The sequence below is a fragment of the Microcebus murinus genome, chromosome 2 (genome assembly GCF_040939455.1).
Source record: "Microcebus murinus isolate Inina chromosome 2, M.murinus_Inina_mat1.0, whole genome shotgun sequence".
Classification (NCBI taxonomy): Eukaryota; Metazoa; Chordata; class Mammalia; order Primates; family Cheirogaleidae; genus Microcebus; species Microcebus murinus.
The window spans coordinates 115,581,567-115,598,773 of NC_134105.1; the positions used below are offsets into that span (position 1 = coordinate 115,581,567).

General features: G+C 48.2%; 1 protein-coding gene across 1 annotated transcript in view; it reads right to left on the bottom strand.

Moving 5' to 3' along the window:
• The window catches only part of DPT (dermatopontin), a 30,591-nt gene extending 14,397 nt beyond the window's left edge, over positions 1-16,194 (bottom strand). Inside the window, exons 1-2 of the mRNA XM_012783892.3 lie at positions 15,825-16,194; positions 2,572-2,697 (exon numbers count right to left, since the gene is read on the bottom strand). Of these exons, the coding sequence (XP_012639346.1) occupies positions 2,572-2,697; positions 15,825-16,129 (431 nt within the window). The 5' untranslated portion in view covers positions 16,130-16,194. The remainder of the gene's footprint in view (positions 1-2,571; positions 2,698-15,824) is intronic.
• Positions 16,195-17,207: the final 1,013 nt, after the last annotated feature.

Here is a 17,207-nt window from a genome sequence, read left to right on the forward strand (position 1 = left end):
GCAAAGCCTGCCTTTGCAAGGCCTGTTAGTTGGGAAGGAGGCCGGCTGGCTCTGCAGCCGGGAGGGTGAGGGGAGTCAGCTTCAAGGCAGGCCAGCCCTGTGTGATCAGCCAGTGGCAATGGCAGGCATATATTATCTCATTTAGTCTTCACAGCAAAACTAGGAAGCAGGCTGAAGTTATGCATTCATTCACGCATTCATTCATTCATCAAATGCTAGCGAGTGCCTGCTGTATGCCCAGCATTATTTAAAGGGCTTGACATATACCAGCACAAAGATCTCTGCTTGCATAGAGCTTACATTATAGACAGAGGGGTGAGGCTGGGGAGAGATTAAAATTTTTAATGAAAAAATTATGTTTTCTGGCCCACTTCACTTTATTCTGCACACGCTCCGGAATCATTCATCTGAGCATTCATGCAACAGTTGTTGAGGAGACGGCTATGCTCTGAGCACTCTGCTAGGCACTGGGGGTCCAAAGATGAGTGAGTCCCGTATCCCCTAGATGCTCATAGCCCAGAGAGGAGCAACGGCACACAAGTACTGTGACAGAGGCAACTATTGCAGGGGACAGGCCACACAACTCCGGTGGGCCCAGCATCCCCACCCTCCCTCCTGCAGCCCACGCAGCTGCCTCCTCTCCTGTCCACCCCTTCTCCTGCCCGTGGACACCCTCCTCTGGGCCGCCCAGTGCACCCAGCCCTTACGTGTTCCTTCACAGCCTGACCTAGGGCAAGTCTTGCTAATGTGGCAAATGGATTCACTGACTGAGTACTAGTTTTCGCTTGTTCTTTAAGATGACTTATTCACATGTTAACTGGCTTTTAATGCCTTGCAAGAAAGGGAGGCTGGTTTCACTGTGGAAATGCCCTTCTCTGAGTAGACTGGGAAGGGCAGACTGGGGAGGCCCAATCACAGGGGGCAGGCTCCTACCTACTCCCCCTCTCACTGGGGCCCACTTTGCCCCAGAACCTGCATCCTCCCTTCGACAACAGTTCTGGCATCTGGATTGCCTTTTGCAAAAGCGCCTTTGGAGTGAAGACAATTTTTAGGGCTCAAAACAACCTCAAAGATCTTCTAGTCCCGGGAGTTTCAACTTGTGATCCAGGGGTTCTTGGCGGTGTGTCCGTGGATGGCCTTTGGGGACTTCGAGGACTTCTGGATTTCCTGCAGACTTTTGTATAAACAAGCTTAAGTGCATGTTATCCTGTGAAGACAAGGTCTACAGTTTTCAGTAGATTTTTAAAAACCTTGGAGACTCGGCCAAGGAGGCCATCACCGAAGTGACGCACTTCAGTTTCCTCAGAGAAGTAAAGTCACTTGCTAGAGCCACAGGGTTACAGCAGGGAGGGGGGACGGGAACGGGGGAGGGGAGGGGAGCGAGGAGGGGCCCCCACAGGGACTGGAACTCCAGTTTCACGTTGCCTGCACCAGCATTCCTTCCACCTCCTCCACCACATGAGACCTTTTAGGTCTTCAGTTCGAGAACGATCACAGTTGTCTCATGAACCACAGCCAGTGCTGCTCACCTGCTGCGGTATAGTAAGATCTGCCTCATAGAAGCAGTTTTAAAGAGCTGGAGGAGGCCCCTGTTCCACCACACAGCTCCAGATACCAGCTGACGTTGAGCTCTGAATTTACTACCAGGCATTGCTTTAAAAAGAAAAGTGTCACGCGTTTGGGCCTGTCTGTCCCGAGAGACGTCGTGCGCCACTTGGGCATCTGTGGAGGGATGCTGATTGCAGAGGGAGAGCGTGGCCTGCAAGGCTGTCCTTCCAAGCACCAAACTGCAGAGAGAGAAATCACTGGAGGGAGCCAGCCTTCAAATGATGACACTTCTGGATCCCTTTGCCCGACGCAGGAATGCCTGGCTTGTTGGCAGAACAAAAAACCTGGGACACGCTGTGTTATCAACACCCAATGTTAGTTATCAGGATAAATAAACATATACACACTCTCCTGGTCGATTGGAAGGCTAGGTCAGGAGATATTTGGCATCAGCCCTGGGAGAGGGAAAGGAACAAATGATCACAGGCTGGAATTCTACGTTGATCCAGAAAACAGCAACACCTTTTCTTCTGTCTATAACTATATTCCAGAGTCCGACCTATGACACGGTTGGTTTCCCGCAAAGAGGGACTGCAGGAAAACAGATTCTCAAATAGGTCCGGCAGGCTTGGATGTGAAGAGAAGTTAGCATTTATTCATTCCTCCAAGGGAAAGAGCACGGAGACAGGAGTCAGTGGGCCCCCGGTCAGAAACTGGCCCCCCTACGAAATAGATGGGTGACTTCGGGCCAGTTAGTCGCTGCCTACTCTATTGCTCTGTTTCCTTTTCTGCCCAAAGAATGGTCCGAGAGCATTGGGTTGGATAATCTATAAGAGCCTTCTCAGTGTGAACATTCTTATAACTCAGTCATCCATTCATTCTCTTGCATAGGCTAGCTGCTGCACGCCAGGCTGGTCTGTGACAGCTCGGGTCACCTGAAGCAAGCAACATGGACCAGGACACCCCTAGGCTCCCCGCCAGCCCCAGGAGTCATGAGGGTTTGGGTTTGGCTGCCAGACTCACCAGCAGGAATACGGGCACCTCTTGCTGTAGCGACAGCAGTAAAATTGCCACTCCCGATCCAGCACGGACTCGAAGTAGCGGCTCTGGAACCCCGCCACCAGCCCGTTGTTGGAGCACGTCTGGTACCTGCGGAGAAGAGAACAAATCCTGGGAACCGAAGGACAATGACACAGAAACGGACCCCTTCCCAAGACCCTGCCTGCCAGTTACACGCTCTCACTGACCTAAATGCCTAACAATTATTCCATTTTTATGCAAATAATAAAGTCTTTGTTGTATTTGTAGAAATGACATATGCTCACCCTTAAAATCCAAATGGCCTAGAATCTTTCAACTGAAGGAAATTTGGGGAACACTGCTCCTGATATACCTCTATGAATACGCAGTTAGACGGAAGAATGAATAAATGGATGCACATAGAATTTTTCACCTAGAATTTTACTAATGCAGGATTGTACTATTCATGCCATTTTAAATAAAAGATGATGTAATTCATTTTACTTGAATTTCAGATAAACAGAAGATAAAGAGAAACACAATAAATTGGTGAACTTTGAATGGACATTTCTTCTGCTTAGGAGCGGAGCCCTTGTGGAGCACAGGAAGACCATTGGCCCTGCCCCTCCGCAGAGTGCAAAGCCCTCTGGGGTGCCATGATTTGCCCAGGACAAGCCAGTGGGAGAGCTGGGCCCACATCCCAGGCTCTCACTACTTATCTAGGAATCTTCCTACCACCCCCTGGACCTAAGCTCCACATGATCGGGGCATGTTTTGCTCGGAATTCTATTCCCACTGCCTACCAAGGGTCCCAGCCCTGGTGGCCCTTCTTATAGAGTTGCAACAGGCCAGTTGAACTCTTCAGACTCACTCTAAGGTCCCTTTCCTTTCCTAGCTGCTTAGTGTTATTCTTCAAATACAATAACTGCTCCACTCTAGTTCACAGACCAGAAATAATTTTTACTCTTTCGTTCTGCCTGTGCCGTTGCTGGTCATCACAGCACCTGCCTCGCTCAGCGTTGGTTTAGAACCAAACAACCAAATCTTCCTCTGTTCCAGCTCCAGCGCTGCTGTCTCCCGTTCCTGCCCCAACCCCACAGTCCCTCCAGGCGTGCTGTCGTTTGCTTGGATGATGAAGATGCTGTTTTTTACCTGACCACGGTGGATTCTCACCTTATGCGGAATGAGATCTTCCACTAGCCCTTCCAAAACAGGTCTCTAGCTACCTCTGTTTCTCTGCATTCCCCACCCACCCCACATCGACTTGGCCCCTCTCCTAAGTGGCAGGAGCAGGCAGTTGTCTTTATGGCCTTGCCTGACGGCTGCTGGAATACAACCCTGTTTCCCAAGAAAAGATAAGTGTCTAGAAAATGTAGTGAATAAATTAAGAATAAGGGCCCTGTTCTGACTGGTAAGAGAGACCTTGCTGACACACAAACCATAACACCACAGCAACTGGATTTCATTAATTCTTTTACATTGCTGAAGATGAACTTGTGGTTCTGAGAAAACTAGATATTAAATATGTTGTGTGTCTCTGATTGGAAATCATCTGTCCTTTTTATCCAGTGATTATTCATAATTCATGCACATATTATTCAAATATGCATTTATTTATTTATGATTCATTTATTCAACAGCTTATAGCTACCACGCTTCTGTATCACTCACTTTGCTATTGTGTGGAGAGAAGAAGTGAGAGATGGGCTCGGCTTGGTTAACTATGCAAGTTAGCTTGAATTCCCTGTTCCCAGAGCTTGTAAGAAGTTCTGTCAGACTATGGAACTCAGCTATGAGAGATTAGCAATGCGAATGAAGATGTAAACTGAGGTCTTTGGCCCTTTGATCCTGTAGCCTTCTTTGCTCTACCATTGCTCACATCCCATCAGGAGGTGAGGGCTGCCACTTTGTAAATGCCCCTGGCACACATAACCGCAATGCACTAGGGTCATGGCGGAAAGGTAGCTTTGGGGGCTGATCTTCCAGGCTGGTCTATTCTATCCTAATTTCTAGCATGGTGGGTGAGAGGTAATTTCACTATGAAGCTCTAAGAACATAAGCAAAGCCTACATGTGTCCAAAGACAGAAGGAGCAACAAGCTAGTGCTCACTATGTCTTTCTCTCTTTGCAGCATACAATGCTTCCCTCCTCTAAAATGGAGCCCTTTCCGAACTGGGCGGGGCTGTGGTTTCCTTGGAGCTGTTGTTCCACTGTTTTGGTTTGTCTTGAACACTCTGCTCCCAGCAAGGGACAGAGTTCCCATGGTGGTGAGTCCCCCTAAGCAAAAATAAATGCAGGAAGATAAGCTGGCCTGTGTCGTGGAGTACCAGCTCTGAAGGCCATCCAAGTTCCGAGAATTCCCCGCCGGCTCTCAGCCAGGCTGCCGGCCCCACGGCCCGGGTGGGAAGTGTGTGTGTCACTTTCTCATACGCCACCTCAGATAAGGCTGCCCTGTGAAGATTATTTGGACCCTACAGGCTCAGAGCCTAAGGACATACGGTGAAAGTTAGATAACCAAACATCACCCTTTTCTCCCAGCTTTGATTCGATCGCCTTCGCCTTTTGGTAGAGCGAGCCTGCTTGGGAGTTTGGTAGGGTGAAATCATTCCTTCCAGAACTGGATCTTCGTAGGGGTGTGCTTTTACACCGTGGGGAGCAGATGGCAGAGTGGGTAAGAGCCTGGGCGATGCCACTGGACTGGTGTTCCCCTGCCCTTAGCCCTGTCACCCTGGGCAGACTTCATCTCCTCTAATGGCCTCAGTTTCTTCATCTACACAATGGGCCTAATAATAGCACATACTTATTAAAGATATTGTAAAGACCAAACAAGACGACACACATAAAATTCTTAGGATAGTCTTTTAATGCCTAACAGATTGCTTGTTGCTGTCCTTATCCTTTCATTTAGTCTAGGGGTCCTCAAACTTTTTAAACAGGGGGCCAGTTCACTGTCCCTCAGACCGTTGGAGGGCCTGACTACAGTTTTTAAAAAAACTATGAACAAATTCCTATGCACACTGCACGTATCTTATTTCGAAGTAAAAAAACAAAGGGACAGAAACACCCACATGTGGCCCAGGGGCCATAGTTTGAGGACGCCTGATTCAGTCTATGCAGTGACTGTGAGCATGTTTTGTGAAAGCTGCCCCGAGGCTCCCCTGTCTCCAGCCAGTGAAAGGACATTCCTGTGCACCCCCTGACCTGCCGCCTCCCTAAAGCAAAGCTCGCTGAGGTCGGGTATCTCGGCCCCCCGCCTTGTAGCACAGGTAGAGTCTAGCGCGTCTCAGCACCCCTGGTAGGTGGTGAAGTCCTTGAGGGAAGATGGTCACTTAATCTCCATTTCGTGTCCCCCACAGGGCTGGCACTGCTGTCCAGCAAACGTGTAACGGGGGAACGCACACACCAGCGACCGCCCAGCTACCCCCATTCTCAGAGGCAGAATGGACTTCTCAGAGCCCGTCGCTCCAATCCACAAGGGGCCCTGAAACTCCCTCCACGTAGTTTCCACGGGACTCGGGTCAGCGATCCGTCTGCCCACGTCCACCTTCCCCCTCAGGAACATGGCCGCTCCATGAGGAGAGTGAAAAACGAACATATCTTTGGGCATTCCTCTCCTCAATTTCTCTCCTTTTCCATCACCTTTTTAAAAAGCTTCTTGTTTAACGAGACTCACCTGAGTCTCGTTAAATTGGCGACAGCCGCAGGAGCCAGGCAAGAGAGCAGAGAGGCAGCCTCTGAAAGGGAGCTAGAAGAACCTGCATTGCTAAAGTCACTCAAATACAAGTTAAAAAGGGATGGTTAGTGGTCCAAAGCCGTGCCCGAGGCTCTGACTCACTTTGCAGCGGCTGGCTGTCACTCCTCAATGGTCTACGGAACAGAGTGTTGGCCCAGGGCAGCATGACCCCGGCTGAGACATCAGTACAGACACTGCGGGAACCTTCCCTTAGAACATGAGGTGCCAGCGCCCTGCTCCAGAGACCCTCTCCTTTCCATCTGAGGAGACATACTTTTTTCTCACTCTCTCTTTGAAGGCTGAGGCTCAATTTCAATTCCACAAACTGGAGCATTGTTGGCCCTGCTCCACTTGACACTAGAAACTTTCTAGAAGGAAAAATCACAAGGCAGTTACCCCTCCTCTGATAACAACAGTTATGAATCTTTTCTGTGAAAGTTTCCTTTCTGGAAAGGGTTTGTCTCAGGGCCAGCACTCTGGAAGCAAATACAGAAACCCTTCTCCTGTATCTGCCACGGCAAAACACAGAAACAACAGGACACAGGGGAAAGAGCCCGGGCTGAAGAATTGGCAGACACGAGTTCGAGTCTTAGCCCTGACCTTAACATGCTTTGTGCAGCCTTGCCTAGGTCCTGAGGATTGGTGCGGATTCAGTGAAAGGACGCCTGCAACACTCTCGGCCAAGGTAGTACCAGGAAGAGCCGGGACTCAAACTCAGATTCAGTTGGGGCCAAAGCTTATGTCCATGAGCTCTTGGGGAGCACAGAAGTCTCCTTGAGACTGTCCTTCAGCTCTGATCAGTGCTCCAGCCGGGCTTCCTCCCTGTGGTCTATTCATCAAGTCCAAAGCTGCCGGACAGGCAGGATGACGGAGGCCAGGACTGGAGGGCGTGTGAGTGCCTGGTTCTGTCTGTGAACTTTATGGAGTTTTAGTCTCCCCTTCTGGTCCCTGCTGGTCTCAGTCCGAACTTACAGAAAGTCCAAACTCTGAGCGAGTTGGGATTGAGTCAGGTGTAGACCAGAGTAAAGGGAAGCAGAGCCATCTCTGTCAAGGGCTCCCCAGATTCCATCAAATGCATACTAGATGGGCTGGCTGTGCAGGTCTTTTTCTTCCCAGCTCCACAAACACACAGTTGTATTTCAGGGGCTCTTATCAGTCTCCAGCTCCACTGCAGATGAACCAAGAGAGCTTTTGCCCATAGTCCAGAGTGGCGGCTAACTCCATGTGGCAGAGCCTCCTTATTCCCTAAATTTACTACCCTTCCCCAAACATCCAAACATGGATGAGGCCTTACATTGTACCAAGATTTTCATTCTTTTAGAATAAAGCATTGACTTTTTCTTTTCTTTTCTTTTTTTTTTTTACACAGTCTCACTCTGTCACCCAGGCTAGGGTGCCGTGGTATCAGCCTGGCTCACAGCAACCTCAAACTCCTCAAATTGCTGAAGCAATCCTATAGTAGGCATGCACCACGACACCCAGCTAATTTTTTCTACTTTTAGTTGCCAGGCTAATTTTTTTTTTTTTTTTCTGATTTTAGTAGAGATGAGTTCTTGCCCTTGTTCAGGCTGGTCTCAAACTCCTGAGCTCAAGTGATCCTCCCACCTCAGCCTTCTAGAGTGCTACGGTTGCAGGCATAAGCATTGATTTTTGTTAATTCTGTTTTCCTCAGAATAATTTTTTTGAGTTGCTATCAAGCATTTGCAATATGGTCCACAGAATTTTAGAATGTCCATTAAGTCTTTCAACAAATATTCATTAGAATCTATGCTAGGTGCTGTACTTGGTCCAGAATCCTTTTCAGAGGGCTGGAACTGAGCAGCAAACATGATGACAGTGCAGATACTGGGTAGAAGAAGTAGGTTGGGACCAAAGACACCGGGGAAGAGACATAGAAGAGTGGGCAGGGATGGCAGGGCAGTGAAGAGGCAAGGGGCAGAGGCAATCCCACTCTGGGGGCGTCTGTCCAGAAAAAGGAGTGTTTAAGTTCTGGATATCTCTCTTAAGCCCAAGCACAAGGCCTCATGGCCCACCTCACCCTTCCTGCTGATGTTTATAGCTACTTCTGTAAAATGAGGTGGCAACTCCTAACCTGACAGCATTACTTGAAGAGTAAAGAGATGCTCTTTGTCAAGTGCCTCGCACAAAGTGTATCATTAAAAGGCAGGAGACAGAGTAGTTCTCATTACTATGATCATAAATATCTGTATTTAATATAAAGACAAGCTACATCCTAGTCTCCGAAATCCACTTTCTGTAAACAATGGAGCCTACGTTAGGACGTTAGGAATTGCCAGGGTTTAGTTCTCCAAGGGGAAAGTGAGATGAGCCTCAGGAAGCAGCATCAGAGAACAAAAGACAATATTGAGCCTCCCCTCCAAGAAGTCTGCCTTCCTTGACAATTGCAACTCATGCTGATTCTTCTTCCTGTGACACGTTGATGTCACCATCGCACATCTCATCTAACACGCGCTATCACAGAGTAACCTTGTGCGAGACAACGCAAGGTCTTTGAAGGTGAACACCGCACCACTTGCTACTCATCCTCCTGCCAGAGGGGTGGGGTATGAACAGTCTCTTTAAATAGTGCTGAGTTGCACGCAGTCTGCTCTCTTCCTGCCTGTATCTGGGTCAGGGTCTTGCTCTTTTCTCCATGCCCGTTATGTGTCTGCTAGTCTCTCTACAGGGTTTTAAGAGGGTGAAGCAGAAATGACCTGCTAAATGGCTTCTCTGGATAGAAAAACCTAGCACAGGACAGAAGGAGAACACCTCTCCAAAATGCAAATTCTTGACCTATTTTGGAAAAATGCAGACAATAGAGGTTACCCCAAAGGCCTCTGAGAAGATCCGGATTATCTTTTGAGATGTATCTATGTGCTGACAGCAATTCCAGGGATTGCATGAGCTGTGTTAGCATCAAGGCAAATTCGATGTAAGCTCATGAATATAAATTATTACAATATTTGTTAAAAAAAGTATTGTTAACCAAGAGATTGAATGCTGCCTCGGTGTCTATTAAAATGTGATAAATATTTAAGACACTCATAATGTATATGTAATATTTTACTTATAGATTGTAATCAAATTATGTATTCTAAAACAAAATAGTACATATGAGAGTCTCTGTAGTCTAGCAATTTGGATTTTAACTCCACCTTTGTAATTGACCAACTGTGTGATATTTATCTCTGGGAGTCTCGGCTTCCACAGAGTAGTCATGATAAAGTGATGACAAACAACTTTTATCAAGGACTTCCCCTGTGCCAGGCATCGGGCTTAACTCTGTACATGCCTTAATCATTTTAATCATCAAAACATAACGCAGTGGTGATATAGCACCTCTTGTATTTCCCTGGATAGAGCTGGAACCCATTAGACTAAGTGAAGTACCTCAAGAATGGAAAAACAAGCACCACATGCACTCACCAGCAAATTGGTATTAACAGATCAACACCTAAGTGGACATATAGGAATAACATTTATTGGGTATCGGGCAGGTGGGAGGGGGAAGGAGGGGGTGGGTATATACAAACATAATGAGTGAGATGTGCAACGTTTGGGGGATAGTCACGCTTGAAGCTCTGACTCAAAGGGGGGGGCATGAGCAATATATGTAACCTTAACATTTATACACCCATAATATGCTGAAATAAAAAACGAAAAAAACAAAAAAACACAACGCTATGAAACAGGCTCAAATAACCAGATTCCCACCATCACTCTTATATATCTAAAGAAACACAGGCTTAGAAAAACAAAGTAATTCCTGAGGACACACAGCAAGTGATGTACATGTATTATTTCATTTAATTCTCACAACAGTTCTAAGGAGTTGTTTTTATAGATGTAGAAACTGAAGATTTGAGAGCTCAGATGACTTGTGTAAAGGTAGTAGTGGGAATGCATTTTGAGAATTGTTCTGTCTGACTCTAAAGTTCATAAACTTTCCATTACATCAAGAGACCTCAAAGAAACACACACACACACACACACACACACACACACACACGAAGATATCCTAACTCTGTGGGACTCTCTTATTGATTACAAAGATTGTATCCGGCAGGTACCCAGTTGGAAGTGAATCCCCTATGAGGAGTGAACTCTTGCCATCCTTACAAGAACAGCCAACAGCCATTTTTGCAAAGTGCAAGTTCCCCCAGACAATTGATTCCTAGCACTTAGGAGAGTGACCTAGATGGAAAGTTGGCTAGAATCCTAGATCTGCCATAACCCTGTCCTCCCACACTCTGCCTTCAGAAGTCATTCCTACATGGATTTGATATCTTCTTTAGGTCAGCGCTCACTGCAGCTTTATCCAGGAACAAAAATATCCCCAGCTTTTCAGATCTCCTGCAGCATTGTGGCATCAAGCTGGCTGGCTCGGCTTCTGCCCCTGCCTTCCACTGGCAACGCGTGGGCAAGTCTCCTCATGTAAGACAGAGATAACCATTAACACCTGCCTCTCAATATCGTAGTGATGATCACATAAGATTAGACCATGAGTAACCGGAGGGCACAGATTGTATGTTAGTCATCTCCACGTTCCAGGAGTCTGGTAAAGTTTGAGATAATAAGCATTAGGTAGTGAATGAATGAGGACCCGAATGTATAAATGTATAACGTGTTTGTAAATAAATATATTATAAACTATAAATCACATGAATTAAGGTTGTATCATAGAACCTATATTTAATATAATAATTTCTTTCACTTACTTAATTGCTCCACTCCCTTGGCCTTAATCCCTAAACCATGATGTAAGAAGCTTGCTCTAGATCAGGCATCCTCAAACTACAGCCTGCAGACCATGTGCTGCCCCACCGGGTGTTTTTGCCACCGCTGCCTGTCCTGCTTAGCAGCCGACTCGTCCCGGGCCCACAGTGCGCATGTGTGGAATGTGCGCCGCACTCTCCAACGGCCCTCCAACGGTCTGAGGGGCAGTGAATGGCCCCCTGTTTAAAAAGTTTGAGGCCCCCTGCCTTAGATTATACCTGAGGCCCATCTAGTGCTGAGATTCTTGGATTGTGTTATGCTCTGTATTCCCTGCATTCTTATGTTTGGTTTTTGATCTTTTTGTTTTGAAGTAATTTTATATTTACAGAAGAGTGGTAATCATAATACATAAATTCTTAGATACCCTTCACCCAGCTTCCCCTAATGTTATCTTTCATAACTCAGGCATGTTTATGAACATTGTGATATTGTTCAGCACAGTGACATTGGTACAGCACTAAATTACAGGCTTTATTTGGATATTATCAGTTTTCTCACAAATGTCCTTTTCCTGTCCCAGGATCCAAACCAAAGATAGGCTAATGTGTAGCATTTAGTCCTTATGGTTTTTGAAATAAAAATTTCACTATTCTATTTTTTACATATATTGAAACATTAAGATTATTGGGAGAATGGAAACCTAATAAAGACTTGATTCTGCAGTAACAAAGTGCATACCACCCCCACTATGCATGTTTTAGAGATCCTTAGGGAAATCTAAAAAGATCATGGTAAATGCAACAAACCAAAATGAGATGCAAACAATAAAGTTGAACCCCAAACACACATGACAGACGCTGGAATATTGAGAATTAAAGGTGCAAGCAAAACAGTTTGCCCCGTGGGAAAATCTGTCGGCTTCTTTATCGCGGGCGGTGGGGACACTGGCTGGGATTGGCACCAGCTAGTCTGATTCAGTCTTCCACTACATATTTACTCGGGGCCTCCTATGTGCCAGCGGTATTCTAGGCACTGGGGGAACAGTGGCCAATGGGACAAAGGCCCTGTGTTCCTGAAGCTCGTATTTTGGTGAGGGAGACAAACAACAACCAAACACAGATCAGGAGGCAACAAGTGCACTGTAGGGAGCGAGGCAGGCCGAGGGAGCAGGGGTGGGAGGCGTGGGTTGGAGGAGGTGGTCCCGGAAAGCCTCTCTGAGCAGGCGGGCGCTGTGCAGGCTGAACGCTCAGGACCGTGAACGGGGATGGCGGCTCTGTGCTATGCAGAGCCCTGGTCTTGGGTAGAGTCTGGAAATAGTCAGATGATGGAAAACTGAGTTCCCCACCAACCCGTCCAGCTTCAAATTGTCCTTGATGCTAGCTTAGCCCTGTGGCATAGTTTTCCTTCCTCCTCTTCCCCACCGTGGGGCTCGTCATGGGTGAATCCATAAATTGAGTTCTAACACAAACCGCCACTGAAAAATGTCTCCTTGAGATTCTTTGAAGCCCAGGGTGAAAAAGCAGGGGCCAATACACAGAGCGCTTTTCCTCTGACTTCCAACTCCGAGTCAGGCTGGCTTGCCCAACAAAAGCCACGTCCGCTCCAGACTCCCTGAACCTCCACTGCCCGCCGTGGGGTGCCCGCGTTTGGACTAGGTTTAGATTTGCTTTGGAGTTCTCCGACCTACACTTTCTCCTGTAAGCGTCGCAGCAACACCCTCTGACAGCTTGTGAGGTGGGTGTCACACCTTTCTTTTTTGCCAGAAGGAGGAGCCGAATGCCACAGCGCTAGGCCATGATACGAGTGGGAGCTGGGGACCCAGGTTTCCTGATCCCAGGCTCCGAGCTCTTCCCACCACGCGACAGCCAGCCTCCCTGGGAAATTCCAGCTTCATCTTGTTCCACGCGGGACCCGGTGTCCTGCAGCCTGTGCCAACCCAGGTTAGAGCAGGCTCCCCGGGAACAACCTGGGCAAGCCCAGAGATGGCAAAATGCCACTCCCAGGGCCCCAGGGAAATCCTCCTGGCCATTGTTAGTGGCAGAGGCCAGCGCCCATGCTTCACAATCTGGCACCCGGAGAGGTCGTTTCCAAGGAGAACCCGTGAGACGCAGCTCCACGAGCCACACTCAGCTATGACAGCAGCACCTTTTAAAGACCATGCCCCGATTAGCAAGTTTCTTTAGCAGATCCTATGTGCCGTTGTCAGGTCTGTGTCCGACGCTCCTCCCCTCTTTTAAAATAAACCTGAAAGCTAATTTGGTTGTACAAGGCAGCCAAATTGCACAAAACTATCAACAAGTCTTCCCCCAGAACAGATTAAGAGCCTGCAGCCAACGGTAGGATGTAATCGCTTCCCAGCCTGTGAGCAATTTCTTTCCTTCCAGATTTTTCACTGGGACTGGAGTCTGAACTCAAAGTCACAATCACTTAAAAAGTGCATCTGGGGTAATTGGTGTCAGTCCTGGGGCAGTGGAGGACTACTGCACAGAAGCTGATTGCAGGTCTGTGCGTTTTCAACCCTGTGATTAGCGGTGGGGAAGAAGGAGGCAACAGAGGGTGGAAGGAAAGGGAAAAAATCACTGGACCCCGCATGTTCACCAATGCAGGGGGAGAGGAGGCGGAAGAGCTACCCCACCTGTCAGCTTTTCACTTGACTCCCGTGGACCAAACACTATCGTGTTGTTTCATCTCCTTCCTCTTTTGCTTTTCTTCAAATAGTCTGGGAGTTCATGACAAACCAGGCACAAGCTGGCAAGTTTAAAACTGAGCATCCTCTGGCTTCCCTCCCTAGCAGGGCGGGACGCAAAGATGAACAGAATGCAAGAAAAAGCCAAGTGCACTTTCAGGGGTGAGCCGCCACTCTGTGGAGCTGTCTGACCACACGCTCATTTCCCAAACGGGGTAGCAGCCTGGAGGGTTGAGTGCCTTGGCCAAAGTCACACCACACATTGTCATTAGAACCAGGACCCAGCCCCAGGCCGCCTGAATCAAAGCCCAGGGCTCTTCCTCTAGTGTTTGAGGATTTGCAGAGTGCTATTTTACTGTGGCTCTAAAAGGGGGTGTTAGAAAGGGGCTTCACCCACGAGATGGCCCCCCTGAGATGGGAGGACTTAAGCACCGGTTGTAACTAGGTCATTTCTAATGCTACCTGCCAGGCAATGGGCCTGGCTGCAGGGAGTCACTGTAGACCATGCTCAAGGTGAGCCTGGTCTCTGAGTCAGCCATCTGGCAGAAGCGGTTTTGGATAATTAAGTCTCTTTGCCAGAGGCAGTGGGGGCGGATGAGGACGGTCACTTAATGGCTGCCCAAGCAGCCACCACGGCCCGGTTCCCCCAGCTGCAGCTGCCTGTGTGAGTCCTCTCCCCATCCTTTGCAGGGGCGAGCTGAGCCCCTCGTTGGTTGTGGTAGCCAAACTGGTCCAGGGTGGGAGCCCACGCTGCGGCAGGCAGCAGGCTCTCGGGAGCCCACCACTCTGGCTAAGCACAAACTCTTTGGAGCAAAGACTGTAGATCCAAATCCCAGCTGTCCAGCTGATGAAACATCTGATCTCCAGGCCGCGGTTTGTCTACCTATATAATGACGTGTAGGTTTGTTTTGAGCATTCAATGAGATAATCCACACAGAGCGCTTAGCATGGTGCCAGCTCACCTTACGCACTCAATAAATGGCCGCTGTTTTGATTACTTGGCGGCCCCCTCTCTTGCTTGGCTCCCCCACCCAGCAATGTCTTTTCCTCTTGGACTCCCACCATCGTGGGTCTGTGGTTGTGTGAGCCCTGGGGCTTATGCTTGACCACTCCCAAGCCTCAGGACACCGAGTGCCTGCTGGGATGTCTCACAGTCTCCCTGCTCGCTCTACAGATAGCACATGCGGCGGCCTGCCAGCGAGGCTTGCTCCGCCCTGGGCCTGCCTTCCCCTGGTCAGCCTCCCCTCTCCTCCAACCCCCTCCACAGTTCTGGCTCCGTCTAGGCTGCTGTGAATAATCGGCCTCGTCTTCAATGGCTACTAGGATGGGGTCCTGACCAGGGAATGGGGCTGGGACCTCTGCGACAGTTACAACCGACAGAGCTGTGCAAGCTCTGATCAATTCCATGCCATTGACTAGGTTGACTAGGACAGAGTGCAGTCAGGAGAGGACAGCACCTCTCTCTAAAAGCCTTTAATAAACGATTTTTCCAGCACTGAAACCCACTTTAAATTCAGGCAGAGAGAAGGACCTTAGTACTCATAATTGTGAGAACACATTTAATCGGGGAAGTAGAGAGCTGTTTAATTTCATTTCCCGGTGCTTAAATTTCTTTGTCCTCTCTCCCCCACTCACTGCACTAAATCACTATTTCTCAAACTATATGTGCTGAGGGCCCAATTGCTTATTTCCCCCAAACTGTGTGGACCAATATGTTTGTAAAAGAGTACAAATAAATTGCTACACAATGACAATGGCACAGCCATGCTCAACTGCTGTAAAGTTTCTTACTCTCAGTTTCTGTACGTATCTTTCTGTAGTCTGGTAACCTTTGCGCAGACCCCCACCGGCTCCTGGCCCAAACTGAGAGTAGGTAGGGCTGCCTCTGGAAGGAACAGAACCACAAAGAAGTCTACCTCCCACGGACACTCCCCGTCCTGGAGTTTTGTCCTGCAATGCAGTGGGCTCTGCGGCAGCCCTGCCCCACCCGGAGCATGCAACGGCAAGGCTGGGGTAGGATCTGCCCAGGCTTTGGGTGCTGATGTTCCTTGAGAGTCAAGCAGCCCCCAGAGGGAGGGATAGGCAGAGACGTTCCCCGCCCGAGCGAGCGGCTGCCCTTACCATTCCATGCCAGCCCGGTTGATCTCCTCCCACCAGCACTCCGTGGGTTCCCCGAGGCTCTGGGGCGTGGGCATGCAGGCGTAGTTCCATTGTCTGTCAGAACCTTCCTTCTTGTTGAAGATGCTCCTCACAGCCACCACCACCTGCCCATGGGGACACTGGTAGCTGAAGCCCTGCCGGTTCAGATTCACCCACCCATCATCGCTGTAGTCATGGTACTGCTGGTACGGGTACCCGTAGTCGCCATACTGGCCCCAGGCCACGGAGACCAGGGGCAGAAGCACCCACAGAAGAGTGAGGTCCATGCTGCCTGGGCTTTTGGCAGAAAGTGTCACCCTAGGTTTGCTGGGCTGTTTTATACAGCTGCCTCTGACATGTGGCTTCCAGATGTGAGTGAGCAGGATCCAAGTGCAGTGTGTCATTGCTTAAACAAAACTTTTCCGTGCTGAGATATCAACCATAAGGACATTCAGTTTGTTTTAAGGTGGAATTCTAGGAATATGCAAGGAACATGTAAGTCGAAGCAATTCCCTGGAGAAAGAACAACTTTGCAGACAGGTTATAAAAGCCTTCAGCCTCTTTAGAAACATTCACTTGGAAAAAACTGATTAGCTGCATATTTGCCCCTCATCTCAGCACCTTACTTCTTTCTGTCCCACACGCCCCTGCTAGCAAACCCCTGTATTTATTCTCCAAACTAGCCTTCTAGGACCACACAAATATCCACACAGAGATTTCAAAACACCAAAATAATAGACTGAAGGGATGGAGTCATTTAGATTTCTGTAAACCTGGATGTCTGTTGTTTTTTGTTGTTTTTTTTTTTTTTAAGATCTCAGCCCAACAACTCTTAACCCTTTAGTATAAGCATGGGCGTACCAATTTTCAGGGCTACTCTGAGAACTCTTAAGTTGCATTCAGAAGTACAATGGGCCCATGGAGAGAGAAATTGGACATTATCTCTGCACTTAAACATCCTCCTGAGCTGTTGAAATTGGACCCAGCCACATTTAGAAACTGTGCTCTCCTCTCAAAAGTGCAATGGGTTTAATCCATTGAATGAACACACTGTTTAGCCTTCAGTGTTTGTTCCTTTCACATTGAGGTACAATTTACTTATAATAAAATTCACTTTTTAAAATGTTTAACATAACTAGCTAATCACATAACTAGTACCATAATCAAGACATAAAATGCCTCTATCAATCCTAAACCTCTTCTTATGCCCCTTGGTAGTCAAATACTCCCCCACACCCAGCCCCTGGTGACAGCTGATCTACTTTCTGTCCCTATGGTTTTTCCTTGCTCAGTATGTCAAATAAATGAAATCATACTACATGCAGGCTTTGCTTTCCTTTCAGTTAGCATAATGCTTTTGAGATT